The sequence below is a fragment of the Zosterops lateralis genome, assembly GCF_965231275.1.
Source record: "Zosterops lateralis genome assembly, chromosome: 9".
Lineage (NCBI taxonomy): Eukaryota > Metazoa > Chordata > Aves > Passeriformes > Zosteropidae > Zosterops > Zosterops lateralis.
Window position 1 is genome coordinate 17,455,881 of NC_139769.1, and position 20,478 is coordinate 17,476,358.

The following is a 20,478-nucleotide window of genomic DNA, read 5'->3' on the forward strand; positions in this document are numbered from 1 at the left end:
CTAGGCTTTTCATGTTTCTTAATGATGTGGTCAGCAATTCTGTAATAATACAGTGAATGCATACGCAACAAATGCCGAGTTGCTTGGTGGGCCGATTGTCTTGTGTTCAGCTTTGAAAATCTGCAGTGCTGTCTGAAATTTGCCCTGGAGTCAGCCAGGTGATGCCATTTGGTTTAGGCTTAACCTAGTACATAAGCTCAGTTCTTGAAGACAGGTACTTAGAGCAATGGGATTATAGATGCATTCATCTGCTTTAAGTCTGCACTGAGATTGGCTTAGTTGACTATATTAACGTGGTGCTAATAACATGAGCCATTGACCTAAGAGCTGGACTTGATGATCCTTGTGGGTCCCTTCCAGCTCAGAATACTCTGTGATCCTGGCCTCTCTCTCCTTCATCTCCTGGCCACCTTTCCCTTTGATGATTTTAGAAGGGCCTGAATAAGATTAACACGGTGTCAGTATGTAATTCTTTCGAGTGCTCCTTAATCTTTGTGCTTTGAGGATAGTAAGTTAATCTTTTTCCGCCTTTATTGTATTCTTAATTTTAAATTGTTTTCCTTTCTTGTGGTACACATACCAGTTATCAGGATACTTGAAACACAGTAGTAAAAGTGAAGCCAAGATATTCTTAAATTAACTGATTTTTAAGTGATCAGCCTTTTCTAATGCTAAGTAGTAGAGATTTTTCCTTTTCTTAACTGAGATTAGTTGTGCAACAGGTGTATTGTAAAGCATTCTTAAAGGGTTAGAGCTCCCTTTGAAGGAAAATGTCTCAAGCAAGAATGCAGTCTTAAAAATCTAAGTGTTGTTCAATTAGGTTAATCAGTTAGAGAGAAGGAAAAAGAGGAATTTCGGTATTATGGAGGGAGGGGGTGTTACATTAAGTCAAGGTAGAAGTTGGAAATCCATTATTAAAATTTAAATTTAACTGTTGTTGATACCGTGACATGCCCATAGAAACATCCATGGTAATGATCATCTGAAATCCCACTGCAAAACATAGTGGGGTGAAAAGGTTGCGTAGGTTTTGTAAAAATAAATGACAACTTCTGTCTGTCAAGAAAATCAACAGTGTGCAAGTTCAAATTTCTGCTTACAAAGCTGCTATTCAAAGCAGTTATTTGTATGTATAATCTATTTACTTCTTTATTAGGTGTACATAGCCAGATGGTTTGTGCCAGTCCTTTTCTTGAGCATGGAAAGAGGTTTCTTGGTTTTACTTATCTGGGGTATTGCAGCTGTGTCAGGAAGAGGTGAGTTGGTTGGTTTTCCCTTCACATGTTGTGGTTCAAGGCTCTTGCCACTGGTCTGGACATAGTCAGACCACTCATCATTTTGTCAGGATGTCTGAAACTTCACTGGGAAGAGTGGCTGTGCACGTTACAGGTTCCTGTGTTTGTTTATATGTTCTGATGAAACCCATCCTGTCGTGTACACAAAGAGAGAATGAAACTGGTTTTATTCAACCAAAACCATTCTATTATTCATCTTGAAACAGAAATATAGCCAAGTTAGATTTGTATGAAAGCAGCTTGTCTTTCATGTTAAAAACCTTAGAAAAAAATGTTATCTTCAAAGCCTTCTTTGAACTTCTGCATTATTTTCTTGCCTTGTATTTAAAAGCAGTCAGGTGACAAGCAACCCAGAACTTCACAGACAGAAGCTGTTCTAAGGGAGTAATTTGGAAAATACAGTAAATTCAGGGATTAAATAGGAATAATATGCCTAAGGAAATTCCACGGGCATTGACTTGGGAAACTGAAGACATTTTGCCAGTAATCCTGCAATGAATGCTGCAATGCAAGAAGAATCATCCAGCTGGCATTTTAAAATGGGAGAGAAGGGAAATTTGGACACTCCACTTATGTGGAATTTATCTTTCACAAACCAGGCTTAATTACAATATCTCTTACACTGCTTAAAAACCTCTCTCTTAGTGACCTTTGGGAACCATAAAGATTGAACACAATTGCTTTTACTGGGGAAAGGAGCACATTTGTTGTAGTGGCCAGCCCTGTTCCCTGCTCTGCCTGTCTATAAACCAACATCCTTTTTTTCCCACCCATCCCTTATTTTGGGAAACAAGTAGCATCTACACATGATGCTGAACTAAAATAGAACTGGAACTGGAAAAAGAAGGTCAATTCTGTCTAGACAAAAAAAAAAAAAAAAAAAAAAAAAAAAAAAAAAAAAAAAAAGGGGGGGGGGGGCAAAAAGCTGAGTCTGGTTTATTTGGGTAGAAATAAGGAACTCCACCTATGTGACTAAGCACATTTTCTCCATTAAATGACTTAAGAGTTTGGCACAAATCAAAGCTAATTTTTTAAGCTTGATTATCAAAAGTTTGGAGGATGCTGCGCTGAAGGACACACTCCATGTGTGCAATTGAAGAGTCATTGTATGTAACCAAATACACCCTTAATCTCCTTATCCTGAGTGCTTTAGTTCAAGTAGGTCCCAAAAACAATTCACTACTTTTAATCACTGTGAATCATGACAAGTGTAAAGGTGCTCCCCCCAAAAAGCTAACCTTTATTTATTTACTTAATTGTAGTATTTTACTGTGGGAATGTGTTGGCACAAAAGGAACAGCTAAACACAGCTATGTCAGAAGCAACTGGTGACACAGATGTGGTAACACTGAAAAATGAAGTACCTATAGAGGGGTCAATGTGTTGGGAAAAAATAAAGGTTAAAAAGCAAAGCATGTGTGCTGGAGACTTCTTAAAACTTGGAAGCAATATTATATATTGCAACAAGACTTCTCTGAAAAGCCAGGAGCCATTTGCAAATACTTTTTGGAGCATAGTAGGGAATTAAAGGCTAAGGTCAAATCTACTCAGTCAACCAGTGCTAACTCGATTAAGAAAAAAAAAACCTAATTCTTTCAGTTATGAAGATAGTTGTATTTACAATAGTTTCATGCAGAGAGTTTTAGAAAGGCTCCTTGAGGTTAGATGTGCACATTCTCTTCATGCTTAGGGTGTTAGCTCTGTAAATTGCCCCTCAGGCCCTGGGGTGCATCATGCTGGTGGTTTGGAAGGTACTGGAGTGTCTGACAGACAGTAGTAGTTCCTGCATGCACCAGGTATTTTATTGTCTCTGAGTTTATTCTGTAGGGACCTGCCTGAGACACAGGTACAGAGCAGCCTCTCAGATGGGACCTGTTTTGACTTCTTGTGCCTATCACTGGCTGTGGAGTGGAAAGTCATTTTTTTCAAATGGTGTTTTTGGGGTTGCTTTTTCAAGACAGGCTCAGCAGAACTCAAAGCACTTATGGCCTAAAATAGCCCTGGTTTCAAACATGGCTGCCTTCCAGCTATTCCTACCCGTGCCTTTCTTTTCCTTGCTACTGGATAGCATGTTATCAGAGTTCCAAACATAGCTTGTACTTCAACATAATTCACAGGGCTTCTGCAGCTCAATTTACGACATGTGCAGCAGTAGTAAAACATTTTCCAGTACTTCTGGAAGACTTCAGTTCTTTCTCTGAGGCACTTGGAGCTAGAAGGGCAGAAAGAGGACTCTTTTTTCTGTTTGAAAGATACTGAGGAACAAAAGTGGGGTGAGAAGCTTAACAGTCAGCATGAACATCTAATTCTGAGCTATTCCTGAGTTTCTGAGACTAAAAAAGTTGGTCAGGAGAAGGGACTATGGTTTTACTCAGGCTTCAACACCAACATGCAAACAATAGGTAAGTACTGATGGATTGTTAACTATGGCCTTGTTTCCAGCAGTGTTTGAATATTGGCCAATAACAGGGTATGTTACAGCCCAAGATTCCTGGAGAAGCTGTCAGAGGGAAGCACTGAATAGGACATGGGAGGTGTTTGGGAGAAGAGAGCTGTTCCTACCCTTAATGTCATATCTTATTGGGCTGTTCAGACTCTGTTCCTTTTCATTGTTAGAAAAGAGAGGATCTAATAATTTTCTTGAGTCCTTTTCCTCCAAATTTTGGTGAAATCCGGATTCAAACTGGATCTTAGTGTGTTAATAATTTAGAAACATTTGGTTTGTCAATATGCGGCTTATGCCGGTTTTTACCACTTGGTGTCACCTTTTCTAGGCACACGAAGCATAGAAACCAGACCCAGCCCGCAGAATTCCTGTTGTGGAGATGGCTTACGGTAGAAGTTGTAGATCCCTGTGAGAGGAGGGAGGAATGGGTGGGGTGTCCACTGTCCCACCGGAGTGACTCTTGCAGCGTTGACATACGGGGTGTGGTGGCACCCTTGGTGCTTTCTGGAAGCAAGTGGTCATGTAAGAATCAAGTGGAAAGTCAGAAAAATCAGACTGAGTATTATTTCTGTGGAGATGTATATATTTAGGGTAAAGTATGAAGGCAACTGAGCGAAAACTTTTTGTGTTAATCAAGGATGCACTCTTTAAAATTAAAAAACTCAACTAACAAACCGTCATTTTTCCCTGGAATAATGAGTGCTTCCTATTGGAGTAAGTTTTAAAATCTCACTTGTCACTAGCTCTTCTAGTAGACTGGCTGTTAAATTGAGTTGTGTAATTACTGAATAACTAATTAAAAAATTACCCTGTGATCGCATTGGGAAAATATTTCTCTGTTGAAAGAAAGGTGAGTTTTAATTAAACCTCCTTTAATTAAATATTTTTTTGAATTTAACAATGTCAGTACTTTGCTAGTTTAATATTTCTTGAAGTAATAAGGTAGAAAACTTGAAAATAAAAGTAGAAGAAAATGCATCAGGGAGTATAAATGAGATCTGGAACTGTAAAGATTCTGTAAGTTCATGTTAATAACTTTATTGCTATTTTAAACAAGACACTAAAAAACAAAGGTAATTAGGTGCAGTAAGGAACTTGGAGAAGTGCTAGTGAATGTTCTGGAAGTAACTGTCTCAATAATAGTGACCAAGGGGAGCTGTAGAAGGTAAAAAATGCTTCCATGCTATTAATATGTTTTTGATTGTGATTAAAGGATATGGATTTATTCAGGCTCTATATTTTGATTAAAATGAGATCCTATTAGAAGAACTGAGGCAGTGGCATCATCTCTCATGAAGAATCAGTAATAGGAATGAATAGGGGATAGAGGAGAGGAAGGGAAACATCAACAAAGGAGCCAGGGGAAGTCAGGAACCAGAAGCATTTTGAGCTTCTTACAGGAGCCGGTCACTGAAATAGGTCACTAATAGGGTGCAGATTTTGACAAGAGGAGAAACAAGCACAACCTCTGCAACTGGACATCTGAGACAGTGCCTGGCTGTGAAACTCTGGAGACAGTCAACGTGGCTGCATGTTTATAACCAGGTACTGGCAGGTTTTACTGGAAGAAGCCACCCCTGAGGGAAATCTTGCTATGAAATTGGCTAATTCAGCTACAGTTAGAGGCTGAGGAATTACAGAAAAATATGTTCTTTCCAGGTCCTTTGGGGGGATGCTGCAAGAGGCTGCATAGGTTAAATGAGAGCCTGTGCCAGAAAACTCAGAAGGATCTCACTGGTGGGAAGGTTTCTCATTATATGTTGTCAGGAAGAGATCTGCAGCACATCTTTATGCCCTGAGCTTTGCTAAAAGTTCTGCTGTAGAGCACTGGAGGACATGCACCATCAAATAAGGGAAGGGCAGCTCTCTATGGCAGCTTGTCTTTGTAAGGGACTGACTGGGCGTAGTCTGTGAGGGAGCATATGCCATGCTGAGTAACACCACACCTAAGAGTTGTGGAAAGATTTTCAGCTGACCAGTTCCTGCTTCTGTCCTGTCCAGCAGGTTGTTCTTTTCCTGTCATTCTCAAACATGAACATGGACAAACATAGACTATAGAAAGCATGGTTAGCACTAGTTGTATGTGGATAAATTCTGTGCAATGAGAAGATCATTCAATTGAATGTTGGGTCTGATGACGTGTATTACAAGGTTCTGAAACTGTAGCAGAGGGTAATCTATCACAGCTGTTTATTCTCACTTCAGGCAGAAACTCTTTGTCCTGAGTTGCCACATAACTAGTGATCCAAGTTAAGCTCATAATCACGCTCTTATCATTACACATGCCTCTCAGCAGCAGCCTTCTCACACTGGAAAGCTGAGTCTGCTAGAAATAGCTAAGCTGTTTGCTGCCATATCCATCATACACTTATGAAGGCCTCTACAGTTGTTCATTTTAAGTCATGACAGTAATGTTATTGTCTATATTGCTATTAGAGCTGACAGAAAAGTAGCAGAACAGTATCGGCCTTTATTCACTGATGTGAAGGAGAGGTTTTAAAGCAGGCTTGTTACAGTGTGCAGTGTTACACATTCACTTGTACAAGGAGAGGACACAAACACTGTGTGAGGGAACTATGCAAATGTATTTATCCACTTGAAATAGTTGTATACTTTTTTCAGATGATGAGGGAACTATGCAAATGTATTTATCCACTTGAAATAGTTGGATACCTTTTTCAGATGACAGGGAGAAAAATGGAACAGGGAGCATCAGTAGGAACATGCTTGCTTACAGAAACCTGCTTAGAAGAGGAGCAAGGGAACTTAGGTGCATAGGAAAAGCCTTCCCTTTCTCATGTCCATTCCCTGTGTGTCTGTACGTCTTAAATTCATACGGTGCTGAAGTGGCCACAGGTGCAGGCCTAGTCTTTCTTCCTGGGGACAGCACCGTCATTGGTATAACAACTTCTGCCCAACCCAATACTCTGAGAAAGTCTCTGCATAAAACATCAGCCCAAGGGATAGAACTTTCAGAAGTTTGCAATTAAAAAGCTACTTTCTCAACTGTCTCCACAAGCAGAAAAAAACCTCTCCAAAATAGGATCTGTGAGCCCCGTGACTTTGGTTACTCAGCATTGTTGGATGATAACATACTGCAGCTAGGAAACAGAAGTGCTTCAGGCTGCCAGAACTCATGTAGTCAGGGGTCTCTCTTTTGCCGTTTAAGTCACTTGTTTGCATTTTTGTGGGTGTCTCCTCTCCCCCATATTCAGGACAGACCAAGAATCTCTTTAAGTAATAAAGTGTAATTTATAGCATCATTCTGTGTAGTTTATGACAAGCAACTGCATGGTCTAATTTAATGAATGCTATGCTGTAATTACTTTTCTTTTCCTATTATCTCTTCCCTTTTGTGAGTCTGGCACTGAATGAAGCTGAGGAAGCAGAGTGCCTCGGGGAAGGGAAGTAATGATGACAAGTTTGGAATGTTTTTAAATTGACTCCCACATGCTCTCATTGCTGTTGTAAGATTCCTTTTCCATACAAGGCTTATGCACCAGCAGAAAATCCATTAAGCCTTTATTTCTCAACATGAGGTAAACAGGGTTTTAGGGGGAAATTCTGGTGTTTTTCTTCCCTCTGTTAAAAGAGGAATTAAAAACCCAAGAAAACCCTCCATAAACCGCACTCACACATTCCCAGGAGTCTTAACCCACACACAGATGGTAGCTATAGCACAGCAGGATGAAAAATACAAAATACAATTCTGTACAAATTGTTAGATTGGGAATTAATTTTGTAAGGTCTTCCTTCTCATGAATGCAAATGAGTATCTTCTTTTAAGGCATATATAAGATGTTGAGATCCACAGCCAATTAGTCCCAACTACAAAATTTTTTTTCTGTTCTCTTGAGTTTTTGTGTTTTGTGTGTGTTGACAATCATCATTAGGAGTTCTCATCTCTGGGGCAGGCCCCATAATGCCTTGAATAGACATCAGTACCACAAGCACAAGTACAGGCAGCACTGTGGGAATGGAAGGAGAAGCTGTGAATGCAAACCTTGACTAATTGCTCATGTAAGTGGACAGCAGAAACATGAATCAGGACTCTTCAAAATCTCATTTGTCAACTGTGGCTTCTCCTAGTTTTATCCTTGCAGGTGCCCTGGTAGTCTGCTTTTACACACTTGTTAAATTGTGGCAGCTTGCCTACACTGCTGTCTTAAAATAAGTTTCCTAAATGTATATTTAATTTAGTTCTAGAATGAATATCATACACTTTTGAAAAGGAAAAGAAAGACTTTTGTTTCCAGTCACCTTTATTTCACTAGAAAAGTATAAATTACCATTATAAATACAGATAACACCAGTATAAAAATTAGATTCTCATTTATAAAATAAATACTAAAAGTCAAAGCAACAGGTCTCCAAATCCCATCACCAAGATGATTTGAATCTATACCACAGAAAACATTCATCAACTGTTTAATTAAAAATTATGTTCAAAATGCAGCAAATACTGCTACCTATTCAGTGCTTGCTGAAGTGAGTTACTACTGACTCAAAGCCTGCAAAGTATTTGTTCTAATACTTACTTGGAAAAATCAGACTCCCCTGTCTATATAACTCTAGGTGTAGTGTAATTGGATATACTTTCCAGATAAATAGCAAGTACCTGCTTCAATAGTGTTTCTTATAAGTTGCCAGTGGAGTAGTTTCAGTTTGTTTACCCTTGTCTATATCCAAAGATAAACAGACCAAGTTAATTTCATCCAAGAAGTGCAGAAATAATAGTAGCAATTTTGTCACATCTGAACTAACAGATCATTTCACCAGTTAATATTGTTAAAAGGCAGATAAATACAGGGTTTGTTTCATAGAAACAAAAAATGTTCCTTTATAGTTAGGTAAAGGACACCTATTTTTCAAAAGTAGTGTTTTTCCCCTCACAAGTACCGTAAATCTTCTGGCTCAATAAGGCCATACTGATCAAGTTAAAAGTACCTCTAGTTCAGTATCCTGTTTGACAGAACAATAGAAGGGGCTTGGGAACAGTCTAGGAACAATCTCTCTGCAAACCTTGGCAGTTTAGAGACTGGCAATGACTGATCCTAGGAAGCTCTATAGGGGAAAGTGCAGGGTTTGGCACCTGGCTCTACAGACAGACAGGGAATGGGAGTGCCAGGGAAAGGGACCTGGGGGTCCTGGTCAAGGGAAAGCTGAATGTGAGTCAGCCCTGGCAGCCAGGAGGGCCAAGTGTGTCCTGGGGGCACCAGGCCCAGCTGGGCCAGGGAGGGATTGCCCCCTCTGCTCTGCTCTGGGGCAGCCTCACCTCCAGGGCTGGGGGCAGTTTGGGGGCCACAATATAAAACTGACACTGAGCTGCTGGAGAGGGTCCAAAGGAGGGTAACAAGGATGGTGAAGGGTCTGGAAGGGAGGCTGCATCTGAGGAGTGGCTGAGGTCACTTGGTCTGTCCAGCCTGGAGAAAAGGAGACTGAGGGGAGATGTGGTCTTCAACAGCCTCACCAAAGGAAGCAGAGGTGAGTGAAAGAGAGTGCCAATCTCTTCACTCTTGTGACCAGTAACAGGACTCAAAAAAAACAGCAGGAAGCTGAGTCAGGGAAGGTTTTGGTTGGGTATCAGGGTAAAGGTTTTCACCCAGAGGGTGTTTGGGCACTGGAGCAGCTCCCCAGGGCAGTGGTCACAGCACCAGCCTGACAGAGGTCAAGAAGCTGTTAGACAATGCTCTCAGGCACAGGGTGTGACTCGTGGGGATGGTGCTGTGCTGGGCCAGGACTTGGGCTTGATGATCCTGATGGGTCCCCTCCAACTCAGCGCATTCTATAATTCTGTGATTGTAACAGATCACCAGAATTCTCTTCCAGCCTCTGATCACTAATGACACAGGGCTTCCTGATATCTGGATTTTTTGTCTGTACTGTCAAGTGGATTTTTTAATCCACATAAAGTTTCCGCTTCAGAATTCCTGTTTCAGAGAGCCTAAAAGGCTTCACCCAATTACACAATTTAGGTTTTTTTGTTGCTGGGGTTTTTTCTGCTCTGGTACTGCCACTAGTGTCTGCAATACTCTTTCCTTAGACACCATTAAGCAGCTCCTTTTCTCTCACAGCTCTTGCTCTCTTTGCTTTCTTGCGTTTACACAGAACCACTGGAAGGACAATGGCAAGAGTGATGACTACAACTGCTATCACTGCTAGGATGATAAAGACTTCTGTTCCATATTCTGTAGGGGAAAAAATATCCAAGATTCAGTTATCAGAACCCACAATGCCACAGTGCTACAAAATCTTAGCACTCATTCCACTGAATGAAAAAATGCTTTCTATATTTTACCGTCTCACAGAAGTGGAGTCACCACTTCAGTGTGAACTGAATACATTTTGACATGAATTTGTTGAACTGAAGTAAACAAATTGAACAACAACAAAAAGAAAGCTAATTTGAGATCATTTGCCATTTTAGAAGAGCTTTTCTAGAGTGCAAATATTCTTACCCAGGGAGAAGAAAGGTACAGTACAGCAATGTGATATTATTTAAGTAATATTGATGACTTTATATTGAAGAAAGTGTTATCCAAATGGCTAGTCTGAAATGGCTGGCTGATTCACATACACTTCCTAACTTATTTACCAGTAAGAAGTCAACCTGCCAACCTCTGACCTTGGAACAGGAAAGAAAGTCTTACTCTCATCATCTCCTTTTGGCATAACTAAAGGCCAGTTCACACTACAAGTAAATGGATATGCAGGTTTCTAGCACTTCTACGTTTTAGAGCTAATCCTTCAAGTACTTACTATGGCACCTGCTATTGGAACGATGTGGAAAACAATTGCAAAGAAACATGAAGCTGAAGGCTAGTGATGAGATCTGGAACCTCAGGCACCAGTCAGCAACTCAGGTAACTTAAATAAAACAGATGGGCAAAACCCTAAAACCAGCTCCAACTAACTAAAGATGGTGGACTCTTACTTAAAGTGAGTTCTCCCTATGAGTTTCCACATTCCGACTATGTATTCCAACTTACACAGTAAATAGTTTATTTCATAGCAAGCACAATTTAAAGATGTGGTTTTCTTGTAGGATATTAACAAGTGAGTGACAAATGTCACCAAATACTCACCATCTACGATACTCCTTCCTACACTGGTACAGAGCACTGTGCTTTCCTGGCCATTACGGTTTTCTCTGCGGGAGGGAATGATTCCCTGGACATAGAAACAGTAGTTCTTTCCACTGTCAACACTTACTTCAAAATTACGGCTTTTTGTTGTTACATCTTTCTGTAAAGGAAAAAAAATATTTCAAGTGTCAGCTCTTAAGGTAGCACAGAAATTGTGTAACTATACAGAATGTAACAATTATTACAGAACAAAAACTAGAGTTAGACCTTACCTTTCCAGAACTTTGATCTTTCCAGTAATAGAGTTTGTATTCCAGGTCATGCTGGAAAATATCTTGAATACTTTGAAAGCTTCCATTAGGAAATCTATATGGTGTAAGTGGATCTTTGAACACGACATTCAGTTTGGAACCTTTTTGTGAATAATCCTTTATCTCTGGTTTTCCAAGAACAGCTAAAGAAAGATTTTTAGAATTAAAAAACTGACATAATCTATATCTGACATGCTCTTTTTCCTTTCCCTTTCCACTACCTTCCCTCCTCAAATCTATTACACATTTACAAAGCCAGTGAAGGACTAGATTGTAAACAAGTATCTTCACCTAGTACATAATATTAACTAAATGGTCTACTCAGTGCAGTGAGAAGCAAATGGTAACTAAAATCTTACACCCTCCCCTACAACAGGGAAAGCTTTATGCTTGAATATCATCTTCTCCTATATCAGCAGGGCCACTGTAAGAATCTACAGAAAAAACCTTTAAGCTCAATCTAAACCTTGTTTAAATCAACAGAAGTAATCTTGAAAAGAAATTTATAGTAAGATTTAATTGGCAATCCTACTTACTCTGACTATAAGGTGTAAATTTTTCAGAGACTGCAAAAGGTGGCTCTTCAAAGTCATCCATCTCCACAGGCTTTACAGACAGTATGTGTGCAGTATAGGTCTCCTTTACATTCCTGAGTGCATCGGTAACATCGCACTCTGTTTCTGATGTCAGTATGCATTTTCTCTTTATGTCAGATGTCCGTCTGGAAAGAGCAAGAAAGAAGTGTCAATGCTTTCGAACCAGATGTATATATATTATATATTTAGATATGCTGAAAAACATTTTTCCCCTCTAACTGTATAGATTTCCCTCATCCAGTAGAACAGTCTTGCAGGTGTGAGGCTAAAAGGAGAAAACAAAGCCTCAAAAGCCACTATCCTGTACAGCTGTATTTCACAGTTCAAGGCAGAATCAAGTACAGCATGATTGATACGAATAACAGAAATATGCTATAGGACATATTATATGAATTTAAAATTCAGTCTTTTACATGAATTTAATAGAAACCACAACTAGTTCTGATTTTGCATTTTTCTGCAGTTGCAGAATGTATTTTAAAAATATAAGATGCATAAATCACTTTGAAGGTGTTATCCTTGATGCATTTGAAAACCGTTGCCTTAGGAAACATCAGTTGTTATAGGAGGCTCTATTGACACTGTTTAATGTGACAAAAATGCCTCCATGTAGGTGTAATTTGGTTTTGCAACTGTGCAAATGCCACTAAGAATCAGACAGCAGTAGCAAATTCCAATGCAGAAATTCAATTTAAAAACATTGACAAAAAGCATGAGCCATGATGCACTTCTCTTGGTTTTTAAATTATAGAAAGCAGGTCCATTTACTTGCGAGGTAGCAATGAGACTATGAAAAAAGTGTTATTTTCTCATTTTACTTCCTCACAAGAACAGAAAAAAACCAGATTAAATATTACTCCTTCAATTCTTTTCCCTCTTTTGCTGATGAATTAAGGAGAACAAAAATTGTGTGATCTCAGCTGGAAGAACGAGTGCTGACTTTGAATATTAACAAATAGCTTTTCCTCAAAGTAGATAGTTTCATTTTTTAGAGTCACCTGAACTCCCTTCTCACTTCATTGGATTTCTTTATCAGTTAGGGACAGTGCCACAAGAGATGCATTGAAAAAGGGGCAGAGGTCTGACTTTTGCGATGACACAAATGTAAATATACATACACAAGAAAGCAAACATTTAATCTCACTTCCTCCAGAACAGCAACTTCAGTCAAAAGACGTGCCTCTGCTGCAGAACTACACCTGATTCTACACTGAATCTTGGGCAAACAGATTTCAATTTTTTGCAAGCAAAATATCTGGAAGAAACTCTAGATGTAAAAATTTAATAAAATTTATACTGCTAAGCATTTGCTTTTAAGTCCATTAATCTAATCACTCTCTAATCATTAAAGAATGAAAAAGCACATTAAGCCATTATACTGGTATTTCACCCGTTAGTCATGAGAGAACACTCATTTTTATGCCACTTTCAGAGAGTAGGGACTACAGTGCCACTTTTTCATTAACATATAGGAAGTTTGATGATATGTTTTCCCTTTAGGGCATGTTTAATAATGCTCTATGTATTAAAATGGGAGCTAAAACCAGCACAGATTTATTACTGAACTTCATGAAAGTTTTGTGCAGTTCTGAAAAAGGCATTAGGCACTTCAGATAAGCTGGCTATGTTTTATGTCCACAATATTTTACAGCTTACATAAAACATGATAATAGAGGAAGTCTTGAGAGAGGCTGACAAACAAAGGTAACTTTTAGTATTACCCAGCAAGACAAAATTGTTAATTACTGTGATTCACCAATTAGAATAAAATGCAGAGTTGCTTATTAGACGCCTCCCAAGACTGAAGACACAAGTCCAGACACCTCGAAAGACATAAAAAGGTGAAATTCTGTCGAATACGTGGCATGTCAGATTCCTTTGAAGTATCCTGGCTGGGTCGCTTGAGCAGCGCCAAACCCCAGAACTGAAATACTGATCTAAAGCTCATCTCTCCATTTCTGAAGTGGGCAAAACCAGAAGTCTAAACCTGATATTTTTATAGCTGGACACTAAGAAGTATTAACACCTGGATTGGCAATTTTCCTAATCCTAACATTTGGGCACTTTTCCTGTTACATTCACTTTCAGAAATACTCAAACACACTCTCTTTTCATTTTCTTCAATCACCATTAATGAACATACCACTGTGATATGTAGTGATATCTACTTACCCATGTATTTCTACAGTATAGAGGTAGCCTGATGGTTTTGGTTGCCACTGTAGTATAGTTTTGAAATTGATTGAAGACCAAGTTATATTGACTGCTGTTGAAAGTCCCTCATTGCCTTTAAACACAGAAAAGAGTGCCATCAGTCATATTATATAAAATTCCAGTTTCCCTGCAGTCATTGTTCAGTTAAATGAAGCAGTTGTCATTAATTGCAACTTGGAAACTTTTTCTTGGGGAAAAAGGCTCAGTCCTGCCCTTATGAGAGGCCTGCTCATCTTACTAAGGGAATGTGTCCTGGCAGAAGTGAAAAATGAGAAGAAAAATATTTTCTGTCTTGTAACTCCAAAATCGATAAGTTAATTTGGAGTTCTGTTTAATGCTTCCTTTTTGATCCAAGACCTCTGCAGAAGATACAAAAGCTTGAACATGCACTGGAATGTTCAAGCACTGAACAAATGAGGCATAGTTCAAAATCATCCCTAGTTGTATCTTCTGCAGAAAGCGTTAGCTCCTGGATTCCCGTTTACATATTTTGGAAAGATAAAGTCTTTTTAAAAATCAGCGGTTGCCCTACACACCTACAATATCTGAGAGGAGCCACCCCGGGCTGAGCTGTGTCCCCCCAGGCAATGGGAACCCGGGCACAGCTGCCTCGGGGAAGTGCCTGGGACGGAGCCGGAGGAGAAAACCCCTGGCAGCCCTGTAACCTCTGGAAATCCCTCACCGTGCGCCTTCTCTACCTCTTCGACAAGCTCGGAGCTGGCAACAAGGGGAGGAAATCTTGCGATTTCCCTGCGACTGCCGACCCCCGCGGCGCCCCCTCGCCCAGCAGGGCCGCGGCCGGTGAGAACCGAGCATCCCCCGGCGCTGGGGAGCTGCAGAACCGAGCATCCCCCGGCGCTGGGGAGCTGCAGAACCGAGCATCCCCCGGCGCCGATCCTGCCCTCCCGCCCGTGCCCCGCCCGCACTCACCGGCGGCCAGGTGGCAGAGCAGCGCGGCGAGCAGCAGCGCCGGTGGCGGGGCCAGCAGCATCCTGGGCGCGGTGCGGAGCTGTGCGGGGCGGGCGGCCCCGGGATATATGGAGGGGACAGGGAGAGGCGGGACAGAGGCCTCGCCCGGGGCCGCCCAGCGGGGGCGAGGGGACGGAGCGGAAGCGCCCGGGCACCGCCGAGTTGAGCAAACACGGCGCGGGATCCTCGAGGAAAGGCAGGGGAGGGGCGCCGAGGGAGCGGCGTGTCCGCGGTCCGGCCCCGGCCGAGCCGGGCGGGAGGGCACAGCTGGACATCCCGCGGCCGTGCCCCCCCCGTTCGGGGTCATCAGGCACCTGTACCACCCCTCCCTCATCCTGGAGCCCTGGTGAAACCGGGCACCACTGGGGAGCCGATTTCATCCCTGCAAACCTGTAGCTGGCTGTGGAGGGACCTCAGCTGGAGCGGCTGCTCTGTGGGGCAGCTGGTCACGCACGAGTGATGTTGGGTTAATTACCTTTGATCCCGTGCATTCCGAAGGGCTAATATGTCAGTCCTTCCCTCAGCACACAGGACACTGGACACAACTGCTCAGCTAGATCACACCCCCGATCCCCCCACACCGTGCAGCGAGCCCTGTCAAGGCTCATCGGTGTCATTAGACGGAAAGTAAGTTTCGGGTGTTCAGGGCTTAGTATCTCACCTCTCCTGTAAACAAGAGGCTGTTAACCCTTTTCCCCACACTGGAAAGGTATACCATTTCCAGAGGAACAAAGTATCTGTTTCTGACAGAAGGTTTCCGAATCTCATCTTTTGCTCCCGGGCCGTGCGTGGCGGTGGCGGTGGCGGTGGCGGTGGCGGTGGCGGTGGCGGTGGCGGTGGCGGTGGCGGTGTCCCGGGGCCTTCCCGGGGGATTGCGGCCCGGTGTGATAACACTGAGGCTCTAGAGGGAGCTCGGGGCTCTGCGGGGAGCTGGGACACCCAGCACCAGTAGGGCCCGTGTCCAGATAGATATACGCACGTACAGGCTTAGACTGACTCCTTTATTTTGATGCTGATTTGGTTCAATGTACATGGAACATACAGGTAAGAGAAGAAGAGTAATGGGGAAGTTTCATATTTAATTACCTTTAATTTTCATGATTGACACGTCGTTGTCTGTAAGCAATCTGTTCTCTCTCATAATGCAAAACAAATGCATATGGAACAAACTACGATATCCATTCGACCAGAGTCTGCATCCGAATTCATATGTTCTAAGGCACACCTAAACTCCTTGATTTTTAAGTTTTTGACATTCCTTCATTAAAATCCTCATTTTCCTGCTTTGTTTTTGATCAAATTTCAGCACTGTCTATATGTAGCTGTATGCCAACATTACATCAGCCAAAAATATTGCATACCTTTGACTTGGTGTAGAATACAGGTGTCCAGCTTTTCAAGATCACAGTTGATTTTCAAAGGACTTTAAGAAAAGAAACAGTACTCATATGTTTAAAGAAATGGATGCTTATATAAAACTTTAAAGTCACCTTTAGACTTTAATTCCACTTAATTTCATGTAGTTCAGCCATAAAAGATGGAAAGTGAGTCAGTGGTTGCTCCAGTTTTTATGCAGATAATCTCAGGATCCCTTCTCCTCCCCATTCCTTCTTATTTGTGTCTTTTCTGTCAAGAGATCCCACACTTGAGACACCAGGTGAGGAACCATCCAGATCTTGTCCAGATTAACCAGTGTGAGCACTGCTACCTTATTCCAGTTTCCAGCAGGGTATTTCAGTGTTCACTAACACTAGGCTCTTAGATGTCCTTCTGCTTGCTGCGGCATGAGTTTGCCAGAGTAAACTGTTTAAACCGGCTTACATCACAGCTGAGGGGAACTGTGTGGTTAGAGGAAGCAGGGTAACTTTAGGTAGCCATTCTGAGGGAAGGAAAATTAGAGGGGAAAATTTGAAAGATGGGGGGAAAAGATAATGCAAAGGGGCGAGTGTAGCTAGATCAGGTTGGCAGGGCAAGGCCATGATGGGAAAGGGAGAAGCACTGAGGTGAGGAGCTGCTGCTGCCTCCTCTGCTCTTCTTTCTCTTCTTTGGCCAAGAGGAGATTTGACCACAGAATGAGAACTGCTCTGCACTGCCTGGCTCCAGGCACCAACCACCGTGGGAGAGGGGGGGAACCTCACGCAGCCTGAGACAGGCTGATACCTCTGAAGTCTGCTCAGCAGCCAGTGACTTAACTATGACATCCTGGTCACATTTCCTGCCCACTTTATAGTATTTCAACAGCTCATTTAACAGAGAAAAATTGTGCCTTATTTCAAACATATGTTGCTACATGCAGGAGAGCCTTCTGCTGACGTAGAGCTCTGGCAATTTGTCTAGAAAATTAGTATTTGGCTCCCAGAGTGGAATGCCATTGTATGTAGGCATCATCTCTGTACATGTCTCTAATCCATTTAGTCATCCTGTGCTCATTTTACAATCAGCTGAGAAAAAATTAATTCTTAAGGTGAAGTACATATTTTCCTAGTATAGGCACTTAAAGCTAGATGAAAGAATTTTTTTCTATTGATGGAGACCAGGATCTTGCTGTGACTTTTTAGAATATGTGGGAGACATCCAAGAGCACAAGCCTGGCTGTACAATTTAGTTCAGATGACCTCTTCCTCTCTGTGACATCTTCATTCTGGTGAACTGGGTAGTTCTCCATTTGGAAGGTTCACCAGAATGCAAACAGATTATACAGATTTTTTTTTCCTTGATGTGTATGTGATGGAACCAGTTGATTATGGGAAAAGTGAGGAGAAAAGCAAAATTAAATCTGTGAAAGTCCATTTTTTCTTAAGGAGATGCATATCTTTTTTTTACTGTATGACTTGCCAAGTCTCTAAACTGGTTTGCTTAGAGAGAGCTACAAATAATTCTTTGCTTAGCAAAGCAATTGCCACATTGTGTTTTCTGTACTGTCATATATAATTGTTGAAGTGGAATGCCTCAGGTAACATCAGTCACATGTTGGTTTCTTTACGCTGATGGTTTTGCAAGATTGTAAGTAAAATTTTGTAATAGTCATTAATGTTTTGAAATTTTGTAGTGCTATAAAACCTTCATCACTCCGTGCTAATATAAAGTCAGCGATATCATCATATTAATAGTGTAAAATTTACTTTTGTGAACAGGATTTGAAATCACTAAGAAGTCTTTCTACAATTAAATTGCTCCTGATACTTATCTTGCACTTAAATCTTTGTATAATTTGTCTTAGTGACCCATATGATTGGATAAATAATGTAATTATACAATTAATTTTATTTCATTAGAAACCCCAGGAGTTTAGGTAACAACTGTGACCTAGTACCTGCTTCCATAAATTTCTTAACATTTCTCTTGCAGAGCTGTTTTATCAAATATTATGTTATAAATGCATGCACAGATCCACAAATTCCACTGAGAGCCAGTGTTTATAATTAAGAGGACTTATATAATGTTGCAAAATTAGTTTCTAAGTTCCCTTTTTGATGCACAGAAACTTAATTAGTATAGCCTCTCTGTGGGGAGCTAAGTCATTAAACTAGTGTAATGGAGTGAAAAATCAACTTTTATACCTAAAAGTAGCTGTGTTTTTCCCTGAAATCTCCATACAAATGAAAGTCCCAGTATTGTGAATTCCTTGTGAATCCCTGATTTTCTTATTGCCTGAACTATTATAAATTATTCTGTGATTCTGAAGCTACCTTTTGATTTTACAAAATCACATGTAGCTTAACAGAAAATAATAAAGTTTCACTGGGATAGAAGTAGTTAAAAATTTAAATCCAGTTCTGACATTAATGGATCTTCCTTTCCTTGTTGAAAAAAGAAATGAATAAACAAAATTGATAGAAAAATTGAAATTAGAAAAAGAGATTTCTCACAGGAGAATCACAGGTACAATATGTTTAATTTCTACTGTGAACAGTGTTATTGTTGATAGTGAAATCCTGAAGCAAGTATTTGTATGTTTTTCTGATACTCTGTTTTCAAAATCTGTGTTATTACCACACTGGTCCTGCACACTTCTCCTCACTTATCATGTGGATACGTTAAATAGAGACACTAGCACTGGAACAAATCTTATGGGAGTTTTGGGGTCTGGATGGACTCTGGGATTCTGTGTGGAAATGGTGGCTGCTTGGGAGGCAGGACAGGCATCCCAGGGAGAGAGGCTTTGAGCCTTTTCCACTCTGAAAATTCTTTTCAACACTGCTTTGGTGTTGCCTCCAAGTTCCTGTTTCCCACTCACAGAATGATGTGTGATGTGTTTATTGTCCTTTTCAAAATCTCGTTTTGCGGCACTATTTAATGAAAAAGAATTTGATCAACATATTTGTGTGCATTTTATTTCTGTGATCTTCAGTGATGCCTTAGGGTAAATAAGATCACGTCAATGAAAATTTAAACCACGCTTTGGTTGATTTGGTGCATGGACGACTTCTGAAAGCGAGTGGCTGCAGAAATAGCACAGCTGTGCTGTGAGCAGTGCCAGGGTGCTGCTCTAGTGCTGTGAACATCTGGGTTTGTTTACTGGTGATGCTCTCCTGCTAGAGGACAAGCAATTACAAAACTAGTGATAAATGTCACTGGAGGACAACAGAAACTATGGAGATAGAGCACTAAATTGTGTTGGTTCCTTCTGTGTCCAGAGGTTTTAGTTTAGCCAAACCAAAGTTGTCACAAGATTGAATCCATTGTTTGACACTGTGATGCAGTCCGTCTTCCCTTTATTCCAGGTGTTCCATCCCAACTGTGAAGTGTCTTCTTAGGGTATTTAGCTAACCCTATTATATCTTAATGGCATAAATTAATCTTGCAGTTCCCGTGTATGTCCCTCATAAGATTTATTTTTCCCAAGTGTTGTTAGACACAAGTGCAACTACCGGACCTTATTTATTTAGGTTTTCTTCTCGTGCCTGAGCTTGTGAGGAAGAGACCAAACTGAAAAAAAAAAAAAACAAAACCAAACCAAAAAGCAACATAAATATTAAATAAAAATAAATAAAACCTATTTTAAAAGAGGCAAGTACATTAAAAGTAGCCTTCTTTTTTTTTTCATATTGAATCCTGTCTCAGCTCATGACTCTTTAAATTTCAGGACTGAAATAAATCCATTTTACTAGACAGGTATTTATAACTGTTAGTAAAACTTATTTCTCCTTTCTAAATTGTTAAAAAATATGAACTTATTAATATTAGATGTGGCATATATAACGTCTCAGTGAAGGTAGTGCTAGTCAAATTCAATGTTCTTTAAAAATATTTGGAATGAGCACGCCTTGAAGGTTAGGCAAACACATGGGTAAAGTAAACAAAGCTTCAGTTTGAACCAAGTGGTCCCTAGGCTGTCATTAAACTTATTCTTAGGAACAGCGAGAGAGGAAAAGGTAAACAGAACTCCATTTGACTTTGCTGTTGTAATGTTTAATCTTACTGTAAAATGGCTTTCTCTTTCGGAGAAATTTGATACAACAATACCCCTGTTCTGTACTTACCAGTAAAATTAAGTTGAGTTTCTTTAGTATCCTGCATCTTGTTCTTTGACATTACACTACTTTGTTGATGCTGCCTTTT

General features: G+C 40.6%; 2 protein-coding genes across 3 annotated transcripts in view; one reads left to right on the top strand and one right to left on the bottom strand.

Annotated features, from left to right (window-relative positions):
• Nucleotides 1-8,838: 8,838 nt before the first annotated feature.
• Nucleotides 8,839-15,296, bottom strand: F3 (coagulation factor III, tissue factor; the record flags this gene model as incomplete). Its single annotated transcript, XM_083867561.1, is given in 10 exon segments — nucleotides 8,839-9,929; nucleotides 10,827-10,986; nucleotides 11,099-11,280; nucleotides 11,674-11,858; nucleotides 13,906-14,020; nucleotides 14,878-14,977; nucleotides 14,979-15,077; nucleotides 15,079-15,117; nucleotides 15,119-15,197; nucleotides 15,199-15,296. Coding segments are annotated over 10 exon segments (1,206 nt in total). The 3' UTR covers nucleotides 8,839-9,780.
• Nucleotides 15,297-15,432: 136 nt separating this feature from the next.
• The window catches only part of SLC44A3 (solute carrier family 44 member 3), a 94,982-nt gene continuing 89,936 nt past the window's right edge, over nucleotides 15,433-20,478 (top strand). The window contains exon 1 of one of the 2 annotated variants that reach the window (XM_083867874.1): nucleotides 15,433-15,543. The gene's annotated coding sequence lies outside the window, so the exon portion shown is untranslated. The remainder of the gene's footprint in view (nucleotides 15,544-20,478) is intronic. The other variant, XM_083867873.1, reaches the window with a different exon arrangement.